This window comes from Malaclemys terrapin, chromosome 13 (genome assembly GCF_027887155.1).
Source record: "Malaclemys terrapin pileata isolate rMalTer1 chromosome 13, rMalTer1.hap1, whole genome shotgun sequence".
Lineage (NCBI taxonomy): Eukaryota > Metazoa > Chordata > Testudines > Emydidae > Malaclemys > Malaclemys terrapin.
The window spans coordinates 14,440,614-14,463,283 of NC_071517.1; the positions used below are offsets into that span (position 1 = coordinate 14,440,614).

General features: G+C 45.0%; 1 protein-coding gene across 1 annotated transcript; it reads right to left on the reverse strand.

Moving 5' to 3' along the window:
* Positions 1-1,324: 1,324 nt before the first annotated feature.
* Positions 1,325-17,275, reverse strand: JPT1 (Jupiter microtubule associated homolog 1). Its single transcript, XM_054047912.1, has 5 exons — positions 17,137-17,275; positions 12,899-13,041; positions 12,302-12,399; positions 9,506-9,530; positions 1,325-2,295 (listed from the first exon to the last, which is right to left on the reverse strand). The coding sequence occupies exons 1-5, from the start codon at positions 17,190-17,192 to the stop codon at positions 2,147-2,149; spliced, it is 471 nt and encodes a 156-aa protein (XP_053903887.1). The 5' UTR covers positions 17,193-17,275; the 3' UTR covers positions 1,325-2,146.
* Between the last annotated feature and the right edge of the window lie 5,395 nt (positions 17,276-22,670).

The window sequence follows — 22,670 nt, forward strand, 5'->3', positions numbered from 1 at the left end:
CCAGTAGCTATTCTTCAACGGGACTGGGCGGAGCTTGTCCTTATGAATATTCATCAGTCCCTGGCAAGCCGGCGGCAGCAGGGATCTCAGCGCTCGCGGCACTGGGGATTGCGCGGGCCGCGCGCAGAAGTGGTTCCAAAGCGATGGCGAGGCCCGGCCAGGGCTGGGCCCGGAGCAGATTGGGGAAAATCCTCCGTCTCTGCAATAAGCTGCGGCACAACGAGTGCCAAAGCGCAGCCGGGTCTGTGCTGCAGGGGCGCGAGGAAGGACGCAGGCTTGTTAGGATCAGCTGTATAAGTGCTTTCTTGCCCATGTCCTGAAGGTGCCTGAACTTTAGGCCTAATCCGTTTCAGGGCTGGGGTGTAGGAGGCCTCCCACCAATTTTTTTTTTTTTGGTGATTGCTGTACCCATAAGTAGATGAGAGAACTAGAGCTTTTCACCTACACAAGCTGATCCCTGCGCTGTTTGAACTAGCTGCACTATCCCTTCTTGTTTCCTTAGGGCAGATTGAGAATTTGGAGAGCTAACAAGTTTATTTTAAATCTTTGCCATTCACAGCACCTGGAGAGTCTCAACATAATTACTTGACTTTTCTCAGTCTGTCCAAAAATTAAATCAAGGCAAGCTCAGATTTTAACACTAAAGTTTGTTTTGCTCTTGCTGGGTGTAAGGCATGCCTGTATAGTGATGGAAGAGCAGGCTTGTAAATCTGACCCCTGCAAAGGAACTTCAAAGTGATGGTGCTAGACAAGTAATACTGGAGCCCCTTTTCCCTGCTCCATTTGAAAAAAATAAAGTTAGCATATATAAAAGAGGGGAAAAATAGCAACAAACTAAGTCATGATATGCTTGCCTCTAGAACATAGTGATTGGTATAAAAGTTGGTCCATCCGGCACTTACTTCCTTTCTCATCCTACAGAAAAATGTCATGCAGAGAAGTATTTAGCCTGTGGCACTCATTGCCACAAGTTGTCATTTGGATAAGATCTTAGTGCCATTCTGAGAGAATTACACATCTAGTTACCTTTAAGGACTGTAAGCCATCATGCTTCAGATCATGGGCTAGCCCTGGCTGACAGGATACGGAGGAGGTGGAGCACAAGGGTGATCAGAGATGACCCTTCCACTCTGAACTCCTGTGGGATGTTTTTTGATTTACAACCCTCCTGTGTTTTTGTTTATTTACACATAGGTTAATTAAACTATTGCTATAACAACAAAGGGAAGCATTTCAAAGGAAAGATCAGGCATGCTGTACCATACTAGAGAGAGGCAAAATACAAATGAAAACATTGAAATAAAACCCACACAGGAAACACTGCTTCAAAACTTCTATATTATTTACTTTTAAGCAACAGTCCAGCTTTGTGAAGTTACAACACACATTTTAAAAGGATGAGATTTTCACCTCATGGTCAAGCACCAGCATGATCATGCACAGCATTGAGTCATTTATAATAAAATGCCCTTGTAATTTTTACTTGAACAACCACTCTTGTATGATCCACACCTCATTCCACCTTTACTGGCTTAAGATTTGGCTGTACACCCAAATCCCTCCCCAATATTAGGACAGGAATCTCAGCCCTAAATATGGCACATGCCCCATTTCATAATGGTCCAACTCTAAGATACTCCTTGTTAAAGGCAGCATGGCATACTAGATCACACTTCTGTACTGTTCTGGAGACATTTACCACATGGAAGTCAATTCAGTTTTGGATAACCAACAGTTGTGTGCGGTGAAGGGGACTGCTCTCATTGACTGTTTGCTGACCTGGTCAACTAGAATTCTAAACCCTTGTAAAGCTGACTATAAGAGGTTCTAAAAATCTCCATACAAAAACCCTCTAAGCACACTTAGAACCAATCTAGTCTCCTTTGAAATACATCACTATCCCTCCTGCTTTCCCGCATGTTTACTACTAGAAAACACTCATGTCACTTCCAGTAGATCCAGGGGAGACTAAACAGAAATGGAAAAAACTTGTTCTTTTTTTTAAAAAAGAAAGAATGGCAGTACATAAAGTGCTTCTTTTTAATGAAAGAAATTCGAGATGTACAGTCAGGCTCAAGTTGTGCAGTTCACAAGCATGGGGGGAAAGAAACAGACACGAGTTCAAAACAGTCAGAAAGGAACAGGTTTAACCGAGGACTAGGCTGGACTTTCCACCAGGTGGATTTCTCCTGGATGGTGCAGGTACTGGTGCTACTGGACTAGGAACAGGTGCAGCAGGCAGGGTTTTTTCTTCACTCTGGCCTGGAGCAGCTTCTACGTCAGCCTCAATGTTTTCTAGAAGAAAAGATTTTAGGGTGTTTGATATGGAAAAGAAGAAAGGGAAATCTCCAGTTCTCTCAGGTAGTCCCCCCTCCCCCAAGTTCTGCTTCAACATCTGCTGGCAAGACAGCATTAACTTTTTGGGGAGTAACAAATACATTTCCTTGAGAGACTATCACATCTTACACTTGGTTATAGTCCAGGGGTAGGCAACCTGTGGCATGCGAGCTGATTTTCAGTAGCACTCACATTGCCCGGATCCTGGCCACCAGTCCAGGGGGGCTCTGCATTTTAGTTTAATTTCAAATGAAGCTCCTTAAACATTTAAAAAAATCTTATTTACTTTACATACAATAGTTTAGTTATATATTATAGACTTATAGAAAGACCTTCTAAAAATGTATAACTGGCACACGAAACCTTAAATTAGAGCGAATAAATGAAGACTCAGCACACCACTTCTGAAAGGTTGCCAGTCACTGCTATAGTCATTTAGGGACCAATTTAGTTCAATTACCATCAAAACTGCACTTGCCAGCAATTCATGGCAAGAAGTAATCACAATTCGTATGATCATGCATAGGTGCTATAACTAGGGGTGCTGCTGCACCCCTGGCTTGAAGTGGATTCCATCAGATATGGGGTTTACAGTTTGTTTCAATGAATCTCAGCACCCCCACTATACAAATTGTTCCAGCACCCCTGTGGTCATGCATGTTATGGATCATCAAACCTGTTAATGGCTCCTAGTGAAAAGTCTCAGCATGTGTTGAATACTAAGCCACTACAATGCAGGTCTGAACGGGAGTTCTGCATTTAACAGTTTTAAATGTTATATTCACAGCATAATACACAAACTGGAGCCACAGACTCTAGGTTGAATGAGAAAATGCCTAATCCCTTCCTAAACCTCTGTGGTCTTTGTTTACAGTTTGTCTACAAGCCTTCAATAGATTCACATTAAAGTGTGTGGGCCTGCTTGAAGCTTACATCTCTTGAAAAGAGTGCACCATTTCATCTTGTTCTAATGCTGTTAAAAGACCCTAAATAAAAAAAACAAACATGCCCTCACATGCAGGAACTGTACACACGTAGCACATTCATTAAAATTTTGCTTGCTAGGGATTCAACTCTATTGAGTTTTCTATTCATTACAGTCAGTTATCCAGCCTGTCTCATTCATAGCCATTGACATTTCTGGGAAAGGAGTTTTAATTAAGTGAATCTTTGTGCAAGGAGTGAGGCACCTCAATTAGCTTCTGCTGCAGCTTGTGACAGCTTCCATATAGTTGTCCCAGAACAGCAGACCCTCCGCTTTCTTAGGACAATCCAGGTAGTTCATCTACTATTTGTGGGAAAATTTATTGGAATTTCAGGGGAAGGGCGTCACATGTTTGCTCAAAATCCAGCATGTGTGTGCTGTGAAGTTCAAGAAAATGCACCCCTCCCCCCCAAATTCTCAGCTATTCAGAGGTCTAGTCTTGATTACTTAAGTTTATTTCAGAATTTTGGGAAGTATGAAGAGGATTGTGGGCTTTGCTGTAACTAAACAGAATAGGTCACGGTTAAGTGGCAATAAGCATCAGGAGTAGCAAACACACACACACACACACACACCTTTTGACAAGTCAATCAAGTCTTGTTTTGATGAAAGATTCCTGTTGGACAAAGTTTATTATTCAGGTCTGTAGACTAAATGAAAGGTATTTGATCAGCAAACTAATCAAGAACACAACTTTGAGCAGGGCATTTTAAACATCTTGAAGCAAACTTCACCTATGTGAGACCAATGGAAGAGAATTAATTCTTATGTTGATGCATCAGAAATACATAAAATTCCCAATGATCCAGCAAAGAGATTAAGCTTCTTTTATATAGTAAAATCTGAAGTAACAATGCATGATTAGAAACGGACTGGATAAATGGATCCTACACTCAGGGCAGGCTCTAGACACCAGCAAACCAAGCACATGCTTGGGGCGGTACATTTTCAAGGGCAGCATTCTGGCTTTGGGGGGGGGGGGGGGGGGGGGGGAGGCTTTGCTTCCAGCAGCAAAAGCCTAGAGCCGGCCCTGGCAGCAGCAGCATGTTGTGCATGGGGGGCGCCCTGGGGCCGCTGCTGTTTGCACCGTGGGGGAGCAGCGCCGCACCTTGTGGCGTGGCTGGGCCGGGCCGGGCAAGCTCTGAGCGGGAGAGACTCAGGCTGGGGGCTGCCCTGCAGGACACAGGGAGGCGCCTGCAGGTGACCACGCCCCAGTGCCGCAGCTGGGGCTGGGTGAAGCAACCCAAGCCGCCCAGGACTGCGGCCAGAAGCAGCAGCAGGGCCATAGAGGGCGGGGGCCATGTCCTGCTCTCTGGGGCTCTGCTCCCTCTGGGGCTGCCCTGCCCCAGCCCTCCTCAGCTCTGCCCTCCCGGGTCACAGTTGGTCCTGGAGGCAGGAGCCCAGGGTGGAGGGACCCTGGGCTGAGGCGCGGCCCGGGAGCCCCGCTGCTTACCCCGACCCTGCCAGCGCTGGACCGGCTGGAGGTGAGGGGGGAGCGGGTGGGAAGCCCAGGGCTGGGGTGGCGGGGGGGGGGGGGGGAGGAGGTGAGAGATCCCAGGGCTGGGGTGACGGGCAGCCAAAGATGTTTTTGCTTGGGGCGACAAAAAACCTAGAACCGTCTCTGCCTACACTTTACAGAATGCATCCATATTCCTTTGAAGCAACAGAAGCTTGAAACAGATTAGAAAACCACTGTTTCAGACCAATGCACTACATACAATAGTAAAGGGGTCGGCAACGTTCGGCACGCGGCTTGCCAGGGTAAGCACCCTAGTGGGCTGAGCCAGTTTATTTATTTACCTGCTGATGCGGCAGGTTCGGCCGATCGTGGCCCCCACTGGCCGCAGTTCGCCGTCCCGGGCCAATGGGGGCGGCGAGAAGCAGTGGCCAGCACATCCCTCGGCCCGTGCCGCTTCCCGCCGCCCCCATTGGCCCGGGACGGCAAACCGCAGCGAGTGGGTCTGCCATCAGCCAAACCTGCTGCGTCAGCAGGTAAATAAACTGGCCCAGCCCGCTAGGGTGCTTACCCTGGCGAGCCGCGTGCCGAACATTGCCGACCCCTGCAATACTATGTACACGTGAGTCAAGTGCTGTTTATTGCAATGGTGTTCTCAAGCTTTTCCAGTCTTGATCATATCTTGGATATAGCCTCATCAACACCCCTATGGCAGCTGGAGCCACTGCTTGTGGATAAGCAGTTTACACTGATGTATCAGCTGGAAGTGAGATCCAGCAGCTCTCCAGGTCACTGATAAGCCAATGGCTCCAAACTGGTCACTGAACTAAGTAGACACTGACAGTTTCTTCCTGACAGTGTCAGAAAATAGCCCTAGTTAAAATACTAATAAGACATTTATTTGAAAGAGCAAATCTGGATGTTAAAGTGGAGAGAGAGAATCTAGAATATAATGATTTACTACCAGAACCATTAGCTCATAGGCACATTGAAACCAGGCAGCAGACTTCTAGATCCTAAGGAAGCCTCAGGCTGACACCATTCTTAACTCATGCACACCAACCAACCTGCCAGCCTACTCAGCAGAACTGAGATATATTATGGTACAGACTGCTGATTCATATTAAGAACTGAATGCTCTGTTGTCTGCACTTTAAGTGAACAGTAAATGAATCCTATGAACCCAGTTCTGGGAGCCATAATGCAGACAGACTATACCCTTTTGAAAACATGTTTTTCCTTGAGAACCCAATGAGATTTTATCCTGAAGATGTGTGTACCTGATCAATTTAAAACCAGTAAAAATCTGAAGATTGAGTGCTTAGTAAAAGCACCATTGTTCGTCATAAAGCAGCTTGTCTTAATTCAGAAGAGTGAACAGAATTGTTTAGGATGGGGATGGACTAGATTTGAATACGATCCATTTTAGAGAGAGTATCCTTTGAGAAGACACTTACCCATCAGGATTTAGTGCCTGTAACACCACCCCAAACTGAGATAGTGAACTTTAAATGCAAAAAGCTTTCCCCTTCAGAGGTGTCTAAACTCACTCCTCCATGAACCATTCAAAAACCAAAGACATTATACAATAAATATCAGAACAAGACTGGAAATATGAGCGACATGGGACATGGAACATTCACCTACATGACTGATGTAACATTTCACAGGAGTATCAAGAGACATTGTGAGATAGCTCAGTGACAGTGCTGTGCAGTTCTGACCATACTCTATTTGCCACAGCAGATTTGGGGGGTGGGGGTGGGAGGAGAGAAAAGAGGAGAAATTCAGTGATTTGCCAGGGTTCACAAGGGACTTTTCACACTCAGGAGGTGCCTTCCTAGCATTTCTGCTCTTGAGTTGTAGAGGTTCTTACACTCTCTTCCAAAGCATGTCAATAGCATTAGGTTTAAGTCTGAGTGGTTTGCTTGTGGCTGGTCAGAATAAGTTGTGAAGACAACAATTTATTAAACCAAAACACTTTCCAGTAATGTTGTGTCAGGAAAACCAACTCCAGTTCACTTGCTGCTTAAATGGCTGTTTACTTCACTGACATGGCCATCTACAAGAAGCAAACCAAGAAGTGAGAAATTGGTTGACTGACTATCCAGTGCAGTTAGAAGTAACTATTCCAGTAGCCCTGGGGTTTCAATTATGAGCAGAGCTACAACATGAATATTTTGTAGCAGTCACATTTGCTGCTAGTAATGGTGTTGGCAAAATAGAGAGAAAGTTCATTCCTAAAAATATTGAAACTCATGCTCTTGCCTCAATAGTTTCTAACCCTAGTCTCAGAGCCCAGCACTGCAATGCTAATTAAACCACATTAGTAATAGCTCACAGGAAAACATTAAGGAAAGCTGCATAATTGAGTCAGGGGCATTAGATACTCTTCCCACACCAACACTTCCTGTTTGGCTACCAGATGTCAAGCCCAGCCCATAGCTGCTACTTAAGAAGGAGAAAAGATTTTTCTCCTAAAACTTTTAAGGAGAAGTCCTTTCAGGAAATGTAACTGTTAACAGCTTTGCTGATCTTCATCCTGAAGCTAAAGCTTACAGGTGTGGAAAGTAGCACTGAGGGAAGTACTGGGGTAAAAATAAATGAATATTTGTTCTAATCAGGAAATGAGCTATTTCTAGTGTAAATTTAAGAAGGTGGGAAAGGCATTAGACTTCACCTAGACCCTGGAGGAAGAGACTATTCATGATCAAAGGTATGAATGCTTTTCCATATTTACATGGATTATTTTGCTAATAAACTCCTGCTCAGCAAAACTAGTTGATAAGAGACATTAAAAGGACACCATGCACTTGAAATAAAGAGGAGTTAAGAATCACTTTACGACTATACTTGTCCTTGAGTCTCCCTGCCAATTTGTTGTTTTTTGGCAATCGTATCTATTTTTAAAGAAATCTGTTGGTATGAGTTTCCATTTCCATGTGGTCCTAACTATACTGGTATAACCGTGAAAATTACCAAGTGCCATCCAATACACAAAATTTAAAATACAGAAAGCTTATCAGATTATAGAAAACACTTATTACAAGTATTGTTTAATTTGATGGTAACCATTTTTGTTCTACAAGGAAAGGCAAGTTGTTTCTGACTTGAGTACCATTAGGCTTGCCCAATCCTGAAGAGGTTTTAGGTAAAGCATTTAAGAAGAGGTCCCTGCCAAAAGATCGATTAACAGAGTTGAAGCTAAATCTACTTGGTCACTGAGGAACTAAGAGATTCAAGCTGCCCATGCCCCTAATGACAGACCACAAGGCTTTCAGTGACCTCCAGATAGAGAAAAAGCACTGTAACTCAGCTTCTCAGGAGGAAGATATCATCAGTGCATGAATAGCAAGGCTATTCAGATGATAGTCCAATAAAGTTGAGTGCTAGACCAAGAGAAAAACTATTAGCTTAATGAACTTGGAATCAGATTAAAAATGTCATGAATACACATGAAACAAGAGCGAGCCTAGGGTTTCCAAGAGGCTTGTCAAAAGATTACATGAATATTAATAGACTTTCAATTTATAATCAAATACCAATTCCACTTAACAGTCACCCTCCTCAAGGGCCACAATTAAGAGCCTTAATGGGCACAGGGTAGACACCATTGCCCTAAGGAATCACACACAAATCCCTATTGTTATTGAATATCCATTTGGATTAGTGAAGAAAGCTCAGCTTTGATGAAAATATGAACCTTATGAACGCTCTGAAAGTCCCTTCTGGAAGCAGGTAACTGACTCATGTTCAAGTGTGGCTCTTTAAAGTATTCAGTTTCAAGTGTGCAAATCCTGTCTGACCAGAGGACAGTGTTAGGAGCTGCTTATTCATTCTGGATCAGAGTCGCAAGTGCCACATTTTGCAGGTAGTCATTGACTATTAACAGATGGATTTTGCTTCTTGTGATTGCTGCCAACTCGGGACACTCTGGCAATTACCTTCACTCTGAGACAAAGTCTATCCATTTATTGTGCACTTGGCTCAACAGCTAAAAGACCATTTTGCCTGTATAACGGCATATACTGGATAAATAGCTACAAAGATCAGCAAGACTTAGTCACATTTCATCTCACTTTATTTTGAATTTACTCTAAACAAAACTAAAGACACAACTTAATATTTACATGGCGTTTGAACTCAGTCTCTTAAGTGTCAGCAAAACGTTCAGAAACTAAAGTCACTTACAAAGCTTCATCTACATTGATTTTAAAATCCTAGTACTAATGATCCATTGTGGCATCCCCGATAATTAAGGATGCTAATAATAAGTCTTAGAAAACTTCATAACTCCCATAGTCACACATTAAGATTTATTTGATTTAGGTTAAATAAAATGCAGGTATTAAACTTAAAATGGTGCAGTGCAGCAGTCAATACATCTAAGGATTGTCCCTCCCCCAACTCCATTTCCCTTGTAACATGGGTTTCAAGTTAATCCATTAGTCCCAAATGCAGACTTCTTGGCACTAACTCTATTGCTGGCAAAGGAACAGGCTGTGACCCCAAATTCACTGGGTTAAAAACCAAAAACCAGAGGCATTCTACAATCTACATCTAACCAAATATTGGAAATATTCAAGTTACCACCCTTTCGATCTAAGAGGTCACCACAGGCTGGATTATATTCAATATCTCCTTTCAGCACCTCAAATACACCAGAACTTCATTTGTTCCTGAAAGATTTCTTACAGGTTAGACACCAGAAAGGGAGAGTTACTCACCAAAAGTTTCACCGCTTTCCCCGTCCTAGAAGAGAGAACACACATTATTTCCTGTACTTTGCAATGGATTTTCAATATTAGATACAGTGTGCAGCACTGAACACTAGGCCCCACCTAGCAACAACTGCTAAACAAAGCTAGTCTAGCATGCTTCTCTATGCCAGAGCCCTCTGAGTTGGGGGAAATGCAGAAACAGGAAGCAATCTTGGGATGCTGGATTTTCCAGATCAGATGTCAAGGTGGCACTGTGGACAATGCATGTATTCTGCTGATCAGAAGAAACATTGCAAGTCATGCCTATGGAGGTGGTCTATTCAACCAAATTTCTACAATGACATTTTGCCAACTGATCAGAGAAATGAGTTAGACATCTGTGTTTTTAAATACAGACATGTCCATTTATAAGAGCATAGTGGTAAGAACTGAATGGGCATAGACCAGGGGTGGCAAACATTTTGGCCTAAGGGCCACACTGGGGTTGTAAAACTGTATGGAGGGCCGGGTAGGGAAGGCTGTGCCTCCCCAAACAGCCTGGCCCCTGCCACCCCCATCCGACCCCTCCGCACCCCTGACTGCCCCCCAACCCATCCAACCCCCCTGCTCCTTGTCCCCTGATCGCCCCCTCCTGGGACCCCTCACCCAACCCCCCCCCCCGACCCTACCCCCTATTCAACCCCCCGCTCCTTGACTGCCTCAACCCCTATCCACACCCCCTGCCCCCTGACAGGCCCCCCCCAGGACTCCCATGCTTATCCAACCCCCCTTCCCCATCCCCTGACCGCCCCCCCAAACCTCCACCCCATCCAACTGCCCCCTGCTCCCTGACAGCCCCCCAGGACCCCTACCCCTTAATCAAACCCCCCGCTCCCCACCCCCTTGCCATGCTGCTCAGAACAGCATGTCTGGCAGCTGTGCCGCCTGGCCAGAGCCAGACACGCTGTCGCACTGCCCTGCAGGAGTGCGCAGCCCCACCACCCAGACTGCTGCCTGTGCAGCAGAATAGCTGCAGGGGAGGGGCTGGGGGTTAGCGCCCCCGGCCAGGAGCTCAAGGGCTGGGCAGGATGATTCCCTGGGCCAGATGTAGCCCACGGGCTGTAGTTTGCCGACCTCTGGCATAGATGCTACTCTCACTCTAGAGGCCAGAATTACAATGAGGCCAGAATTACAATGACATGGAAACTTGTCTTGTGCCCATATGTGCAGGAGCCAGATGGCTAGAGCACTAGTCCAACACTGTTCCTCTAGCATTTCATTAGAAAGAGTTCACTTTGATAACTTTACACGAGCTACATTTTACAGCCATGAAGTGATGAAGTCAGTTTTTAATATATTGTAGGTAATTATTTTCAGTTTGTCCCCCTCTGCTCTAGGAAGCTTACCCGCTTTCCCTCCCTCCCCCCCGACACTGGCTCTCTCAAAAGGTGGCTCACCTTCCACTCAGTCCCAATTACATTTTCTGTAACAGCATTGAAAATTTCTTTACTGAAGCAGATAGACAGTTTAACACCAGGTTGGGGCCGAAAATGAAACTGTTGCTGGCAATCGATACAGTACTAGGTCATTTCCCTGATGCAGATCAGCCCTTTAACAGTGAGCTAATGAATCTTAACAGAATTGTGCGCCTGTTGCTCAGGTGTAAGCTGACAGCTCCACTGACGTCAATAGAATTACATGAGTCAGGCTGAAGCATGTATATGTACCTCTTAAATTCTGGACTGGACTACACTATACTAGTTTAAACTGCTTGCAGATACAGCTACTGTGCAAGTGAAGCATTCTGTGGGATAGGAATTATGTTCACAAAGTCAGCCTCTGCAGGCTACAGAATATGTAATACAATTAAACAGTTAACGGAATTAGACCAAACAGCTTACTTTGGTTTTCTGCTGTAACCACCAGATGAAATTGACAGTCACTACGTTCCAATTCAGCAAACAAGACATTTCCTACACTCAAGTCTTGTTGTGGATCAGAAAAGTCAACTTTAATCTGTCTTTGTGACTTAGATGCCATTTAAATATGAATAACAGTAGGTCTCCAGACACTTATCTGTTGCCCTGTCATCATATCTGGGGGCTATACTTTGCCCAGTTTATCTTTTCTTGAAAGTTACTGAATTTTAGATGGAGAGATGACTAGTTTTTAGAATTTAATCACAGATGTGAAGTTTGCTTTAGCCTCCCCAATTTTGCTATGTGCAGAGAAGCTACTATTCTCTCTTATTTCTCCAGGATTTGGAATCTCATACTAAGCAAAAACCTGTGCTAATAGCATGGTTCTTTGTTCCTCCCCCCAAGAAGCTAGACCACGTACAGAGGTTAATGCATCTGCTGCCCCCGTAGATGACAGCCAGGGAACTCCTCACACAAGCATCCAGGCTACTTGTTTTACACTCCAGCACAGAGCTGGCATCCCCAACGCTTCCCTTCCCGCGCGCCCCCCCCCCCCCCCCATTGATTAAAAAGCACTGCAGCTTGAACTTTACAAGCAAATGCTGGTAATGATATTGAACTTGTGGCTAAGACATGGGATTTCCTCACCATTACCAGACTTTTGCGATGGGACAAGCCAGAAAATGTTACTGAACACCCAGTTTAAAAATCTATAACTCAGTGTTTAGTTTGATTGCCCACAGCATGTTAGTATGAAATCTCCCTGCATCTCTTTCTCCAGGTAGAAAGTAAGAGGCCACAATAAAGCCACCTACCTGCCTTTAGGCCCTTTTCCTACCATACAATCTTACTAACAGTGGTTAAGCAGCCACAAGCACAGCACAAGCTTTTGATAGTCACTGACCTTTGGATCTACAAAGTCCCCACAGTTTGCATCAGAAGCATTTATCCTTTGTGGTCCAGATGGTTCAGAATCTTCTCTGACACCTCCGGGCATGGCCCCTGAAAGCAGAAGTTTGTCTTAGTTAGGATGTAAAGTCAGCCTACAAGAAAGCAGACTGGCACAGGTATCCAAAGCTTTATTTCTGATGAACTAGCAAAATCCTAGCAGGACAAGATTTCATCCTAGGCATCTAGGCTTCTCAACACTGCCATATTAAAATGCCTCACAAACATTAGTGAATCTATCCTCAGTCTCACCGCTGAGGCAGAAGTACTGCTTTTTCTGATTTACAGGGAGACACTAAGGTCCGTGGTCACATAGAAAATGTGTGGCAGAGATGGGAGATTAGTCCCCATTGCCCAAATCCCAGTCCAGTGCCTTAACTACAAAACCATCTTTCCTCTGTACTATGAAGTCATCAGCTGCATCCACTACAGGATGCTAATGATTCTGATCCACAGTTCAAGGGGTCACTCTCAGCCTTTTCCATAAAGCATTACAAAATTAGAATAGTCACTAGACATTAGAATAGACACTGAAACCAGAGTGAAGCTTTACCTGTTGAGCCACCCCTAGAAATTGGATTCTCTTCAGGAAGACCAAAGATGTTGGATGCCATTTTGTTCCTTCGCACCGGCTGCTCTTTTGGCAAATCAAAGCTCAAGTTGAAATTGGAACCTCCACCTGGAGGGCGCAGTACCCTGCAGAAAGATTCAATGTGACAATCTTATATTTCAAGAATTTTACCACCAGTGTTACTGAAGTATTATACAAAAGGTGGTTGGGTAAGCAAAGGGATTGATGTCTCTGAGAACTGTAATATAATAGAATTACATGGGTTAAACAAGGGTTAAATTCAGCCCAGTTTCATAGTGTTCTAAAGCTACTCATAAGGCAATTAGATTTCACAATCAATTCACAGTAGACAGGTAAATAACACTGACCAGCACTGTACTTGTTGGCACTCAGAAGTCAAGCACTAGATGGGCACCAAGAATGGGTTACACTTGTAATTCACTCCTGGACCTACAACGTACTTCAGGACAGCACAAAGACATTTGTTTGGTCACTGCTATTCATATTTTTGGTGGCTAATCGGAGGACTGAAGAGAGACTACAATTCACAACACTAAATATTAAAGACAGCCAAACAAGGAAAAATAGAACAGTCAGTTCCATTTATCCTTGTGTCCCGGATCAATGAAAGATGCTACATTTTTCAAACTCAGAGCCAAAAAAGCCTTCTATTTATCTCAGAGTCCAATCTTTCAACTACTAAACAGCCAAATTCATTAAAACACCCCATCAAAATTAATCTTGAAATGAGCAATGTGGCGAAGACCAACATTGGGCTCATGAACCACTGTACTATTTGTACCACTGATCATGTCTAGGTTCCAGACTATTTGGAACTGTTCCAATTTTTTTAAAACCCAAACATGCAGCAAGTTCCTGAATTAAGAGATGAGCCAAAAAGCTTTAAAGTAAAAATTGCTTGAGTGCCATCTGTATTGAGCAGGGATTATTAAGGGGCAGAGTTTAGCTGCAAAGCAAAAGAGTCCTGGGCATGTCTATAGAGCTTCAAAAAAAAAAAAAAAAAAAAAAAAACGCATTTATATACACACACACACACACACACACACACAGAGATCTTGACCAGGAAGTCACATGAAGAAACCTGTTTGGTACCTCCTCCTGAAAGTCAAGAAGTGAAAGCAAGAAAGCGCAACACTTATGGCTGAAGGAATTCAAAGCTTATTTTCTTCAGCATAGCATCCCTTTAGCTCATCAAAAGTGACAGCTAAGAAAACCAAAGCAATCTCAGAAGAGTCTCATCTAGCCTCATAAGTGGTGGTAAACATGAACCGCGCTCAGCTGAAGTTCAAAATACTGACAAAGTTGTCGATTCAGATTATCAAATGAAATTGCTTTCATAAAGTTCAGATTCAAGCTATGAAAGATGGACAGTCCTATGATTCTATAATAGTGAAGTGGACAGCATCCCAATCCTTTTTAGTGCAGTTTCACAAACTTTTGGTCCTTAGCCTACAGTTCATAGTAGAAAGGTCTGTAGAGTCTCACTATGCAAAAATTCAAACACAAATACAACAGAGCTGGAATAGTGAGCCTCTGACTCATGGATGACAACTGCCAGGAATTAATTCTGATCTTTCCAGACCTTAAGCCTACTATACTAAAGGCAGAACACAAGACATCAATCACTTCTTTACCCTGCTAACCTCAAATGCAGCATAATGGCAAGCAACACAACACCTATGTAGGTGTGAATTCATTTGTTTAATATCCTAGAACTGAACTGAGTTTTTAAAACTTATTTATAAGAAATCTTTAGAGGGGAATACTTAACAGTTGCACTGCTCCTTAGTGTATGGTGGGGATTCTGTATAGAATCCTATTCTCCCCTACAAATTGAACATTAGGGAACAGTAGGGAAATCCAGACGACCAAGTAGATTAAAAGTAACAACTTTTAAGAATCCACATATACCTTTATGATTTCCTACTCCCCCTTTCTGAGGTATGTAGTTCAGTATAACTGTTCAGATAGTCAATTAAAAATAATCTATTTAATCTTATATTTGATAGAGAGAAATTATACTTCTAGGGAAAGTGTTCAAATGTGGAAACTTTATTATTGTTTTACATATCATCAGTTGCCACATTTATTAGTTCTTAGAGCAGAGTGTTCAAACAAGGGCTTGCAACTACAACCCATATCTCCCCCTGCTTGACAGGGCAGTGACAACCATTTCTTCGGCAGACTGATGTCAAACAGACTTAAGACAGCCTGGTGAATCAAGCAGAAATACAAAAGGGTAGCCAAGCAAACTGCTAAGAGTAGCTTCAACATAAGGTCTGATATTCTATTCAGTCACCCAGCTAAGAGTGAACTGAAAAGCTTTTTACTCATCACCCAACCCCAGGATTTTGCATTCGCCCTGCAACAGCTGACAGCCACACTTTCAGAAAGGCACTGCTCTTTGCATGAAATCCAATGAAATGTGTAACAGGCTGAGAAACCAACCTCACCTCCATGAAGAAAATGCTCTTGCAACAGAGAGAGACCTTTTAAATTCCCAAATGCTCAATAGGAAATTTCTGCGTGTTTAAAACAATGGCTTACAAAAAAGAAAATCTGCTTCAGTTCCACCCTGCCCAGAAGAGCATGATTTATACACTGCTAGTCTTACACTGCAGGATTGAAATACAGGAGTTCAATTTAGTTTGAGACGATTCTTAAGAAATGCTATGCATTAAGTTCTTTGTTTCTAGACAAACCATGCTCTTTCTTGTTCCCTCATCCCTTTTTCTACAACAGTCTCACAGACCTTGTTTCCTGCCCCCTCAAAATGGCTCCCTATGTGGGGAACCCCCCCCCCCCTCCAAGAATAGCCAATGCAACACTGCGGGTTTTGATCAGCGGAGAAAGGATGTTCAGTGAAGTAGTGCCTTCACTTTCCCCCAGCACTGGAGCATGCTCTTTGAGATCTAGCTGCCTGTAATCCATTTGAAATAACGGGACACAATGAGCTTAACAATAGAGACACCTTAAACCCTGGCAGGATCAAATCTTCCATAAAGTTACAGCAAATGTCTCCGAATCGGAGCAGCCTCTTAGATGAATGCGTGATGAGTTACAAGTGTACCGCTGCTCCCTGCTGAGGTTAACAGGTAGAGAGGCTACCGACAAGAGACAATAGAGCCTGCTCCAGCCCCACCCAGTATGGGAAACCCTCCCGGGACAGCACCGCTGGAGTAAGGAACAAGATACTACTGGAGAAGCCAAGCGGCACAAGGGACCGCAGCGAGGACGGTGCCGGGGTTTTGGGGAGGGACTGAGAGGCGAATCCGGCTGCGTGGCTGGGCAGCGAGCTTCCTTCCTTTGTTCGGAGAGCAGTCACAGCCGCCCGCAGCAGCCCGGGGCGGGTCTGCCGCGATCCCAGCCCTGCTGCTGCTCATCCCCAGGCAACTGCGTCAGGGCTTCGCAGTGAGAAAAAGCGAATCCCACGGGCAGCACATGCCGGCTGGGTGCGGCCGCATCCCCGCCGCCTGCCAACCCCGGGAGAGCAGTCAAGGCCCCGCACGGCTGGACCGGAGCCCCCCGCCCCAGGGACGGGGTAAAGCGTCCTGCCTCCCCCTGAACCCCGGATACCCCCCCATCTTCCGGGAGAGGGAGCCCATCACCACAACCCCAGGGAGGGGGAGTCCTCAGCGCCCGGCCCCCCGCCGCTGGCTCACTCTGACGGCCCGGCCACAGCTCTTCCTCCCCCCGGGCAAACGGTCCCAAAGGGCAGTCAGCCCTGTCCCCCTCCCCGCGGAGCCCCGCACTGACACCCCCCCCCGAATCCCGGGCCCACTCCCCGCGGAGCCCCGCACTGATACCCCCGAATCCCGGGCCCACTCCCCGCGGAGCCCCGCACTGACACCCCCCCGGGCCCACTCCCCGCGGAGCCCCGCACTGACACCCCCACCCCCCCGAATCCCGGGCCCACTCCCCCCGGAGCCCCGCACTGACACCCCCACCCCCCCGAATCCCGGGCCCACTCCCCCCGGAGCCCCGCACTGATACCCCGCCGGCCCACTCCCCCTGGAGCCCCGCACTGACACCCCCACCCCCCCGAATCCCGGGCCCACTCCCCCCGGAGCCCCGCACTGACACCCCCACCCCCCCGAATCCCGGGCCCACTCCCCGCGGAGCCCCGCACTGATACCCCCGAATCCCGGGCCCACTCCCCCCGGAGCCCCGCACTGACACACACCCCCCATATCACCGACCTGGAGCTGTTCCTGCCGTTGGGGTCCACGCCCTTGTAGGTGGTCGTGGTGGTCATGGCGGGGAGAGACGAGCGAGAGGCCGGCGAGATGAATTCCACTCCCCGCTGCTGGTGACAACTGCTGCAGCCGCCGCCGCCCCCTGCCCCAGCAGCCGGTTTTATACCCGCAAAAAGACGCGCCCCCCTCCGGCCATCTCATTGGACGGTTCAAACCCGATCCCATCCGCCGTTGGGCGAAGAGCCGCCACTCTCTGCTTTGTCCCGCCTCAGCCTCTATTCTGAGTGGTAAAAGGCCGCCCTCTTTCCTGCCCCTACACTTGATTGGTCGAGAAATACGTTCTCTGACAGAGGGTCGTCTGCCTTTGGTGCCGGTGTTCCTTTGTTGCTGAATGGAAAGATTGTCTGTCACTCACCTGACTTGGTTCTGATTGGCTCAACTACAAACCCCAGATGAATATCCAGTCTCTCTCCACAACTTTCTCCTTAGGAGGGGGCAAAGTTGGAACTGTTGGATCCCCACACAGGGAGTGACTGGGCCTGGCCTAGCTGTGCTACAGTGGGAGGTGTGGGGCCACAAATGCAATCCTACCTTAACCCCATCATCACCATGCACCAAATGCCTCAAAACTGCTTTCATACTGCTGCTGCCATCTCAGAAGGTCACCACATCATGATCTCATGCCATGTCATTGCCTCCAAAGGTCATCTTCCTGTGATGCAATGTGAGGCCACCACCTCAAAACCATTACACCACCATACCCACCTAAGACTATCATCACGCTGTAACAAATCAATGACACCCACTGCCTCAAAATGTCCTGCTGCAATGCAATGGTAACACCTCAAAACGTTGTGATGAGATACCACAAGAGAGCACCACCTCAAAACCTGATCACGCCAGGATAATCATAGTGCAGTCTCAAACATCCATACAAGTAGACCTACAACCGTACTTCAAAATGTAACATATAGGAGTGATTGTGTCAAAATATCCACATGATAATGTAGTGAGATGCTGCTATTTCAGAATCTCCGTCTGTTGCAATACATTGGCACTGCATCAAACCAGATTCTGTTCTATCCTGTATAGGTTCTTATACCATGCTCATTACCATAGTATCTGAGCACCGTCCAGGAGTGCATTAAGAAACATGACTAATGTGTGTCATGTGTTTATTCTCTCATGACATCTCACAAAGTACCAAGTGTGAATGGATATCCTGGAATGACCTTGCACCTGGTAATATGTTATTTGGAAAATGCAAATCCTGACTGGCTAGTTAGTGCTCCATCCTGGGTAAATAACCTGCTATAGTTACATAGGTTAGAACTTTGTATCTGTCTAATCTCAACCAATAGTAATATATAGCATTTCTATAACACCTTCCATCCAAACATTTAAAACGCTTCATAAATATTAACTGATTAAACCTCTCAACACCCCTGAGGTGGAGATCAGGAGCATTAGCCCAATTTTACAGATGGGGAAATGGGGACACAGAGAGGCTAAATTACTTGACAAAGATCACAGGAACACAGAATGGAGATCAGAAGCCAAATTTCCAGTTCCCCTTGCTTCTCTGCTTCCCACCCCCAAAATCATGTGCCTCACTCAACTACATGGCCTCCTTATCACTGTCCCTCATTCTTCCTGTAATAATAATAATAATAATAATAAAAAAAAAGAACAGTATGCATCTCTGGTCTGAATACACTGACTTTGGTGACTTAGTTACAGCAGAGATTAATCTGGGTGTAGTGGTGTGGCACCCATCTCTTGTGAGCACCCTTTCTGGTCAAATGCATCTGCAGTTTTTTCAATTTCCTCTGCTCTCAGTGCCCCCCGCATCAGCTGCCAGAGTCATCAGGCGAGTCTTCAGTGACTCAACCCTCCATCCAAGTCACGTATAGTCCATGTACAAAACTAAACTAAACAAACCCCTCCTGGGGTATACTGTCCAACCGGGCCTATCTCAAAGTCTTCCGTAACATCCTGCAACTCTTTCTGGGCTCAGTACCTTCACAATCCAACAAGACCCATCACTTTACCCCTCCCTTGGCAACATCTCTGCAGCCCTCCCTGGTCCTCGAGTCTGATCAGCAGGACCTATCTCAGTACCTGACTTGGCATGCTTATGTGCACAGGTTCCTGTTCTAGGATGGAGCAGTACCCCCAGGGCTTCCTCCCAAGTACTTAAAAGGTTTGTTACAAGTTGGAGGGAGGAAAATTATTTTCCTTAACTTCTGAAGGTAGGACGAGAAGCAATGGGCTTCAATTGCAGCAAGGGCAGTTTAGACTGGACATTAGGAAAAACTTCCTAAGTGTCAGGGTGGTTAAGCACTAAATAAATTGCCTAGGGAGGTGGTGGGATCTCCCTAACCGGAGATTTTTTAAGAGCAGGTTAGACAAACATCTGTCAGAGATTATCTAGATACTACTTAGTCCTGCCATGAATGCAAGGAACTGGACTAGATGACCTCTTGAGGTCCCTTCCAGTCCTACAAGTCTATGACTCTTCACCTGATCTTTAGTCTTCTGGCCCTCCAGCTAGGTCAGTCTCAGTCCAGCCTCCTTCTAGGGGTGGGATAACAGTTCTAGGTTCAGTCCCTTCCCTGAGCCTGTCTAAACACCATCTGTTCAGTCCCTTCCCTGAACCTGTCTAAAGAGAGAGTGAGTGAGTGTGAGTGTGTGACCTAGGCCCACCCACTACTCCAGGCCCCAATCCAGAGCAGCCACATCCCTTTAAATAACTACAGTACCATTTCCCCACAGCCCTTATCTTTGTTGAGTCCCTACAGCCACCCAGGAGCACCTTCCTTGCTCCCCTAGTTCCTAGCACCAACTTCCTGGCTTGGCCCTTGCAGCTCCTGTAGCCAGCCAGAAGTCCTTTCCTTACTCCCCTAGTCCCTATCAGCTCCTGCAGCCAGCCAGAACCATCTCTTACTGCCCCAGTTCACAGCAGACTGAACTTATGCTGGCCCCACAGCTCCTTTTATACAGGCCTGCTGGGCCCTGATTGGCTACTCCCGGCAGCCTCTTTCCTGATTGGCTTCATCCCACTCAGCTGCTCTAGGGAGCTTGGGGGGTCCCTCTCCACTGACATTTTCTGGGATAGGGTGTAGCAGGGAGGAGGCCTCAGGGCCTAGTCCACCCTGTCACACTGTCCCACTGTAAATAAAATACAATAATAATTACATATAGAAAAGTATGAAATTAAAACATGATTCAATGTGGAAGTAATAAAAATTATTTTAAATTGGACTTTGTTTTATTGTTCCAGAATAGTCGATCACACCAGGGGATACAGACAAGTACGGAGAAGAGGCCACAATCTTTAATTCTATCTTAACAAAATCTCTCATTTTTATGTTCACTTTATATTTAAAATGTGAAGATCAAAAAATTACAATCTTCTTTTTAGCATTGAAAACGAATAACAACTAGATGCTTAGAAATCTGCTAGTTTCTGATTGGTTGAAGCACAGAGAGTCAATTCTTTGGGCTAATCATAAAATATCTTTTCATGAATGGTGCAGTAATGGTCACAATATAATCAGCATCCATTAGACAAAACGACAGCACTTACATTACACTGGCTAGGCCATATGAGTAACGAAGTGAAGTCACTGGAAAAGAATATTTTTGCAAGAAAAGTATCTGCTCTGAGATTAGCTATCTTCTGCCAAGATGTTTATTTTATATCAGTATCTTAGCTTTGACTTTGTACATATTTTGCAGCATCAGAACATGCTATATTTTATTAGTATTACTTGATTTAATCAACTTTTTTGCTTGAAAGCCAACTTGAGAACACTCTATATGCCAGTACGATCTGATATAAAAGAGATAGTCTTCTTGAGGTATCTCCTTGCCCCCTAGAAGTTATTAGCCATTCAACATGTTCCATTTCAGAACATTCAGACGTTAAGCATGTCATAATACTTCGTACTTCTAGAACCCCTTTCACATGAACATCTCAAAGCATTTAACAAACATTAATCCTCAAACCACCTGTTAGGTGGATGGGTATTATCATCATCCCCATTTTGCAGATGGAGAAACTAAGGCACAGAAGTTAAGGCCAACATTTTCAAATTTGTGTGCCTAAAGATGGATACTTAAATCCATAATCAGAGGCCTGAATAAAACTGTATTAAGTACCCAAAGCTCCCATTGAAATCAATGGGAGTTGGACCTCAAACTCAAAACACTTTTCTTTAGGGTCCCTATATATGGATTTAAATCTCTCATTTTAGGCACCCAAGTTTGAAAAAGTTGGCATAGGTTATTTGCTCAAAGACAAGACTGCATCAGAACCCAGGAATCCTGGTTTCTAGTGCCCTATTTTAACTCCTAGATCACACTTTTTTATTAAGACAACAGTTATGGGAAAATAAGTCTTAGGGTGTCCAAAAATTGACATTGCATATTATTTGGTGGGATAGCCATGGTTTATGAAGGGCCAGTAAAATTAAACTGTATCTTACTGAGGATCTAATGAGGAGTCTGTTGTATTAACATTTTTGTATTGAAGGTGGTCATGCGGTCTCTATTGTACGTCGCTAGTATGCATTGCCTGTAACATTTCTATCCTTTATGGTTCTATCGACTTCATATCCTCATTAAGAAAACAAATTTGGGGGCTAAACTACATGACAATCACTTTAAAATAAGTGGTATTTAGATGTTTGAGTGAAATCTCAAAATACCCAGTCCCTTGAAGATCCCAAATGTATCATACCTATGAAAGACTGCTGTCTGCACTAGGAAAAGCATCTGTTGACCAATCCTCTCTGACATTCTTCAAATGGGGTTGAAAACAGTTTGGCTGCTAGTGTAAACAGGAAAATCATTTGGATGGGGTCTAGACCTAGCAACCAAACCATTTTCATCCCTGACGCAGCTTTAACCAGTTTTTTGAAACAATGCTGAACATCTGTCCTGATTCACATTGGTAGTAAAGCCATGTCCAGATGAACCTGTTCCTGACACCCATCATCAGCAATAGGTTATTTTCCTCACACAGGCAGCACATTCAGACTGTGGGGAGCAGGACTCAACGGCAAAACCTCCAAGCTGTTTAGCAGCAGTGCTGGCAGTCTACAAAGGAAGTATCACTTAAGTCAAATGGATATGAACTGCAAGAGCATACCAGGACAAAGGTCCTAAGGATGAGTTTGTGGACTTTAAAAGGATTTGGTATGGTACCCCTGCTACATTTTATATGTTGGAATGAATAAGCACCTTCTATTGACCAGTTTCTAGACTAGTTGAGAGGAAACATTCTCTGAAGGATTTGTGGACAATAATGGTTTTGGTTATCAAATCTTTTAAAAACAATAGGAGTTTGTACTCATACAGTCATCTTCAAGTACTACTGAAGGCAGCTGTTTGAGCAGACACTTTCAGGCAACATCAGCTGGAGAATGAAATACTAGACAAAGGAATTGAGCTTAACTGATTGGGTCTTTTGTTTTGATAACATGTTGAAATCCTTCTGCAAGGACTAAACATAAAATGAATAGAGGGACATT

Bases quoted from the DNA above. Each gene is read 5' to 3' on its own strand.
- JPT1 (XM_054047912.1), bottom strand. From the start codon at position 17,192: ATGACCACCACGACCACCTACAAGGGCGTGGACCCCAACGGCAGGAAC. The intron at 13,042-17,136 runs GTCGGTGATATG...ATCTTTCTGCAG, and splicing joins AACGGCAGGAACAGCTCCAG to GGTACTGCGCCCTCCAGGTG. The intron at 2,296-9,505 runs GTGAGTAACTCT...CTTTTCTTCTAG, and splicing joins GGAAAGCGGTGAAACTTTTG to AAAACATTGAGGCTGACGTA.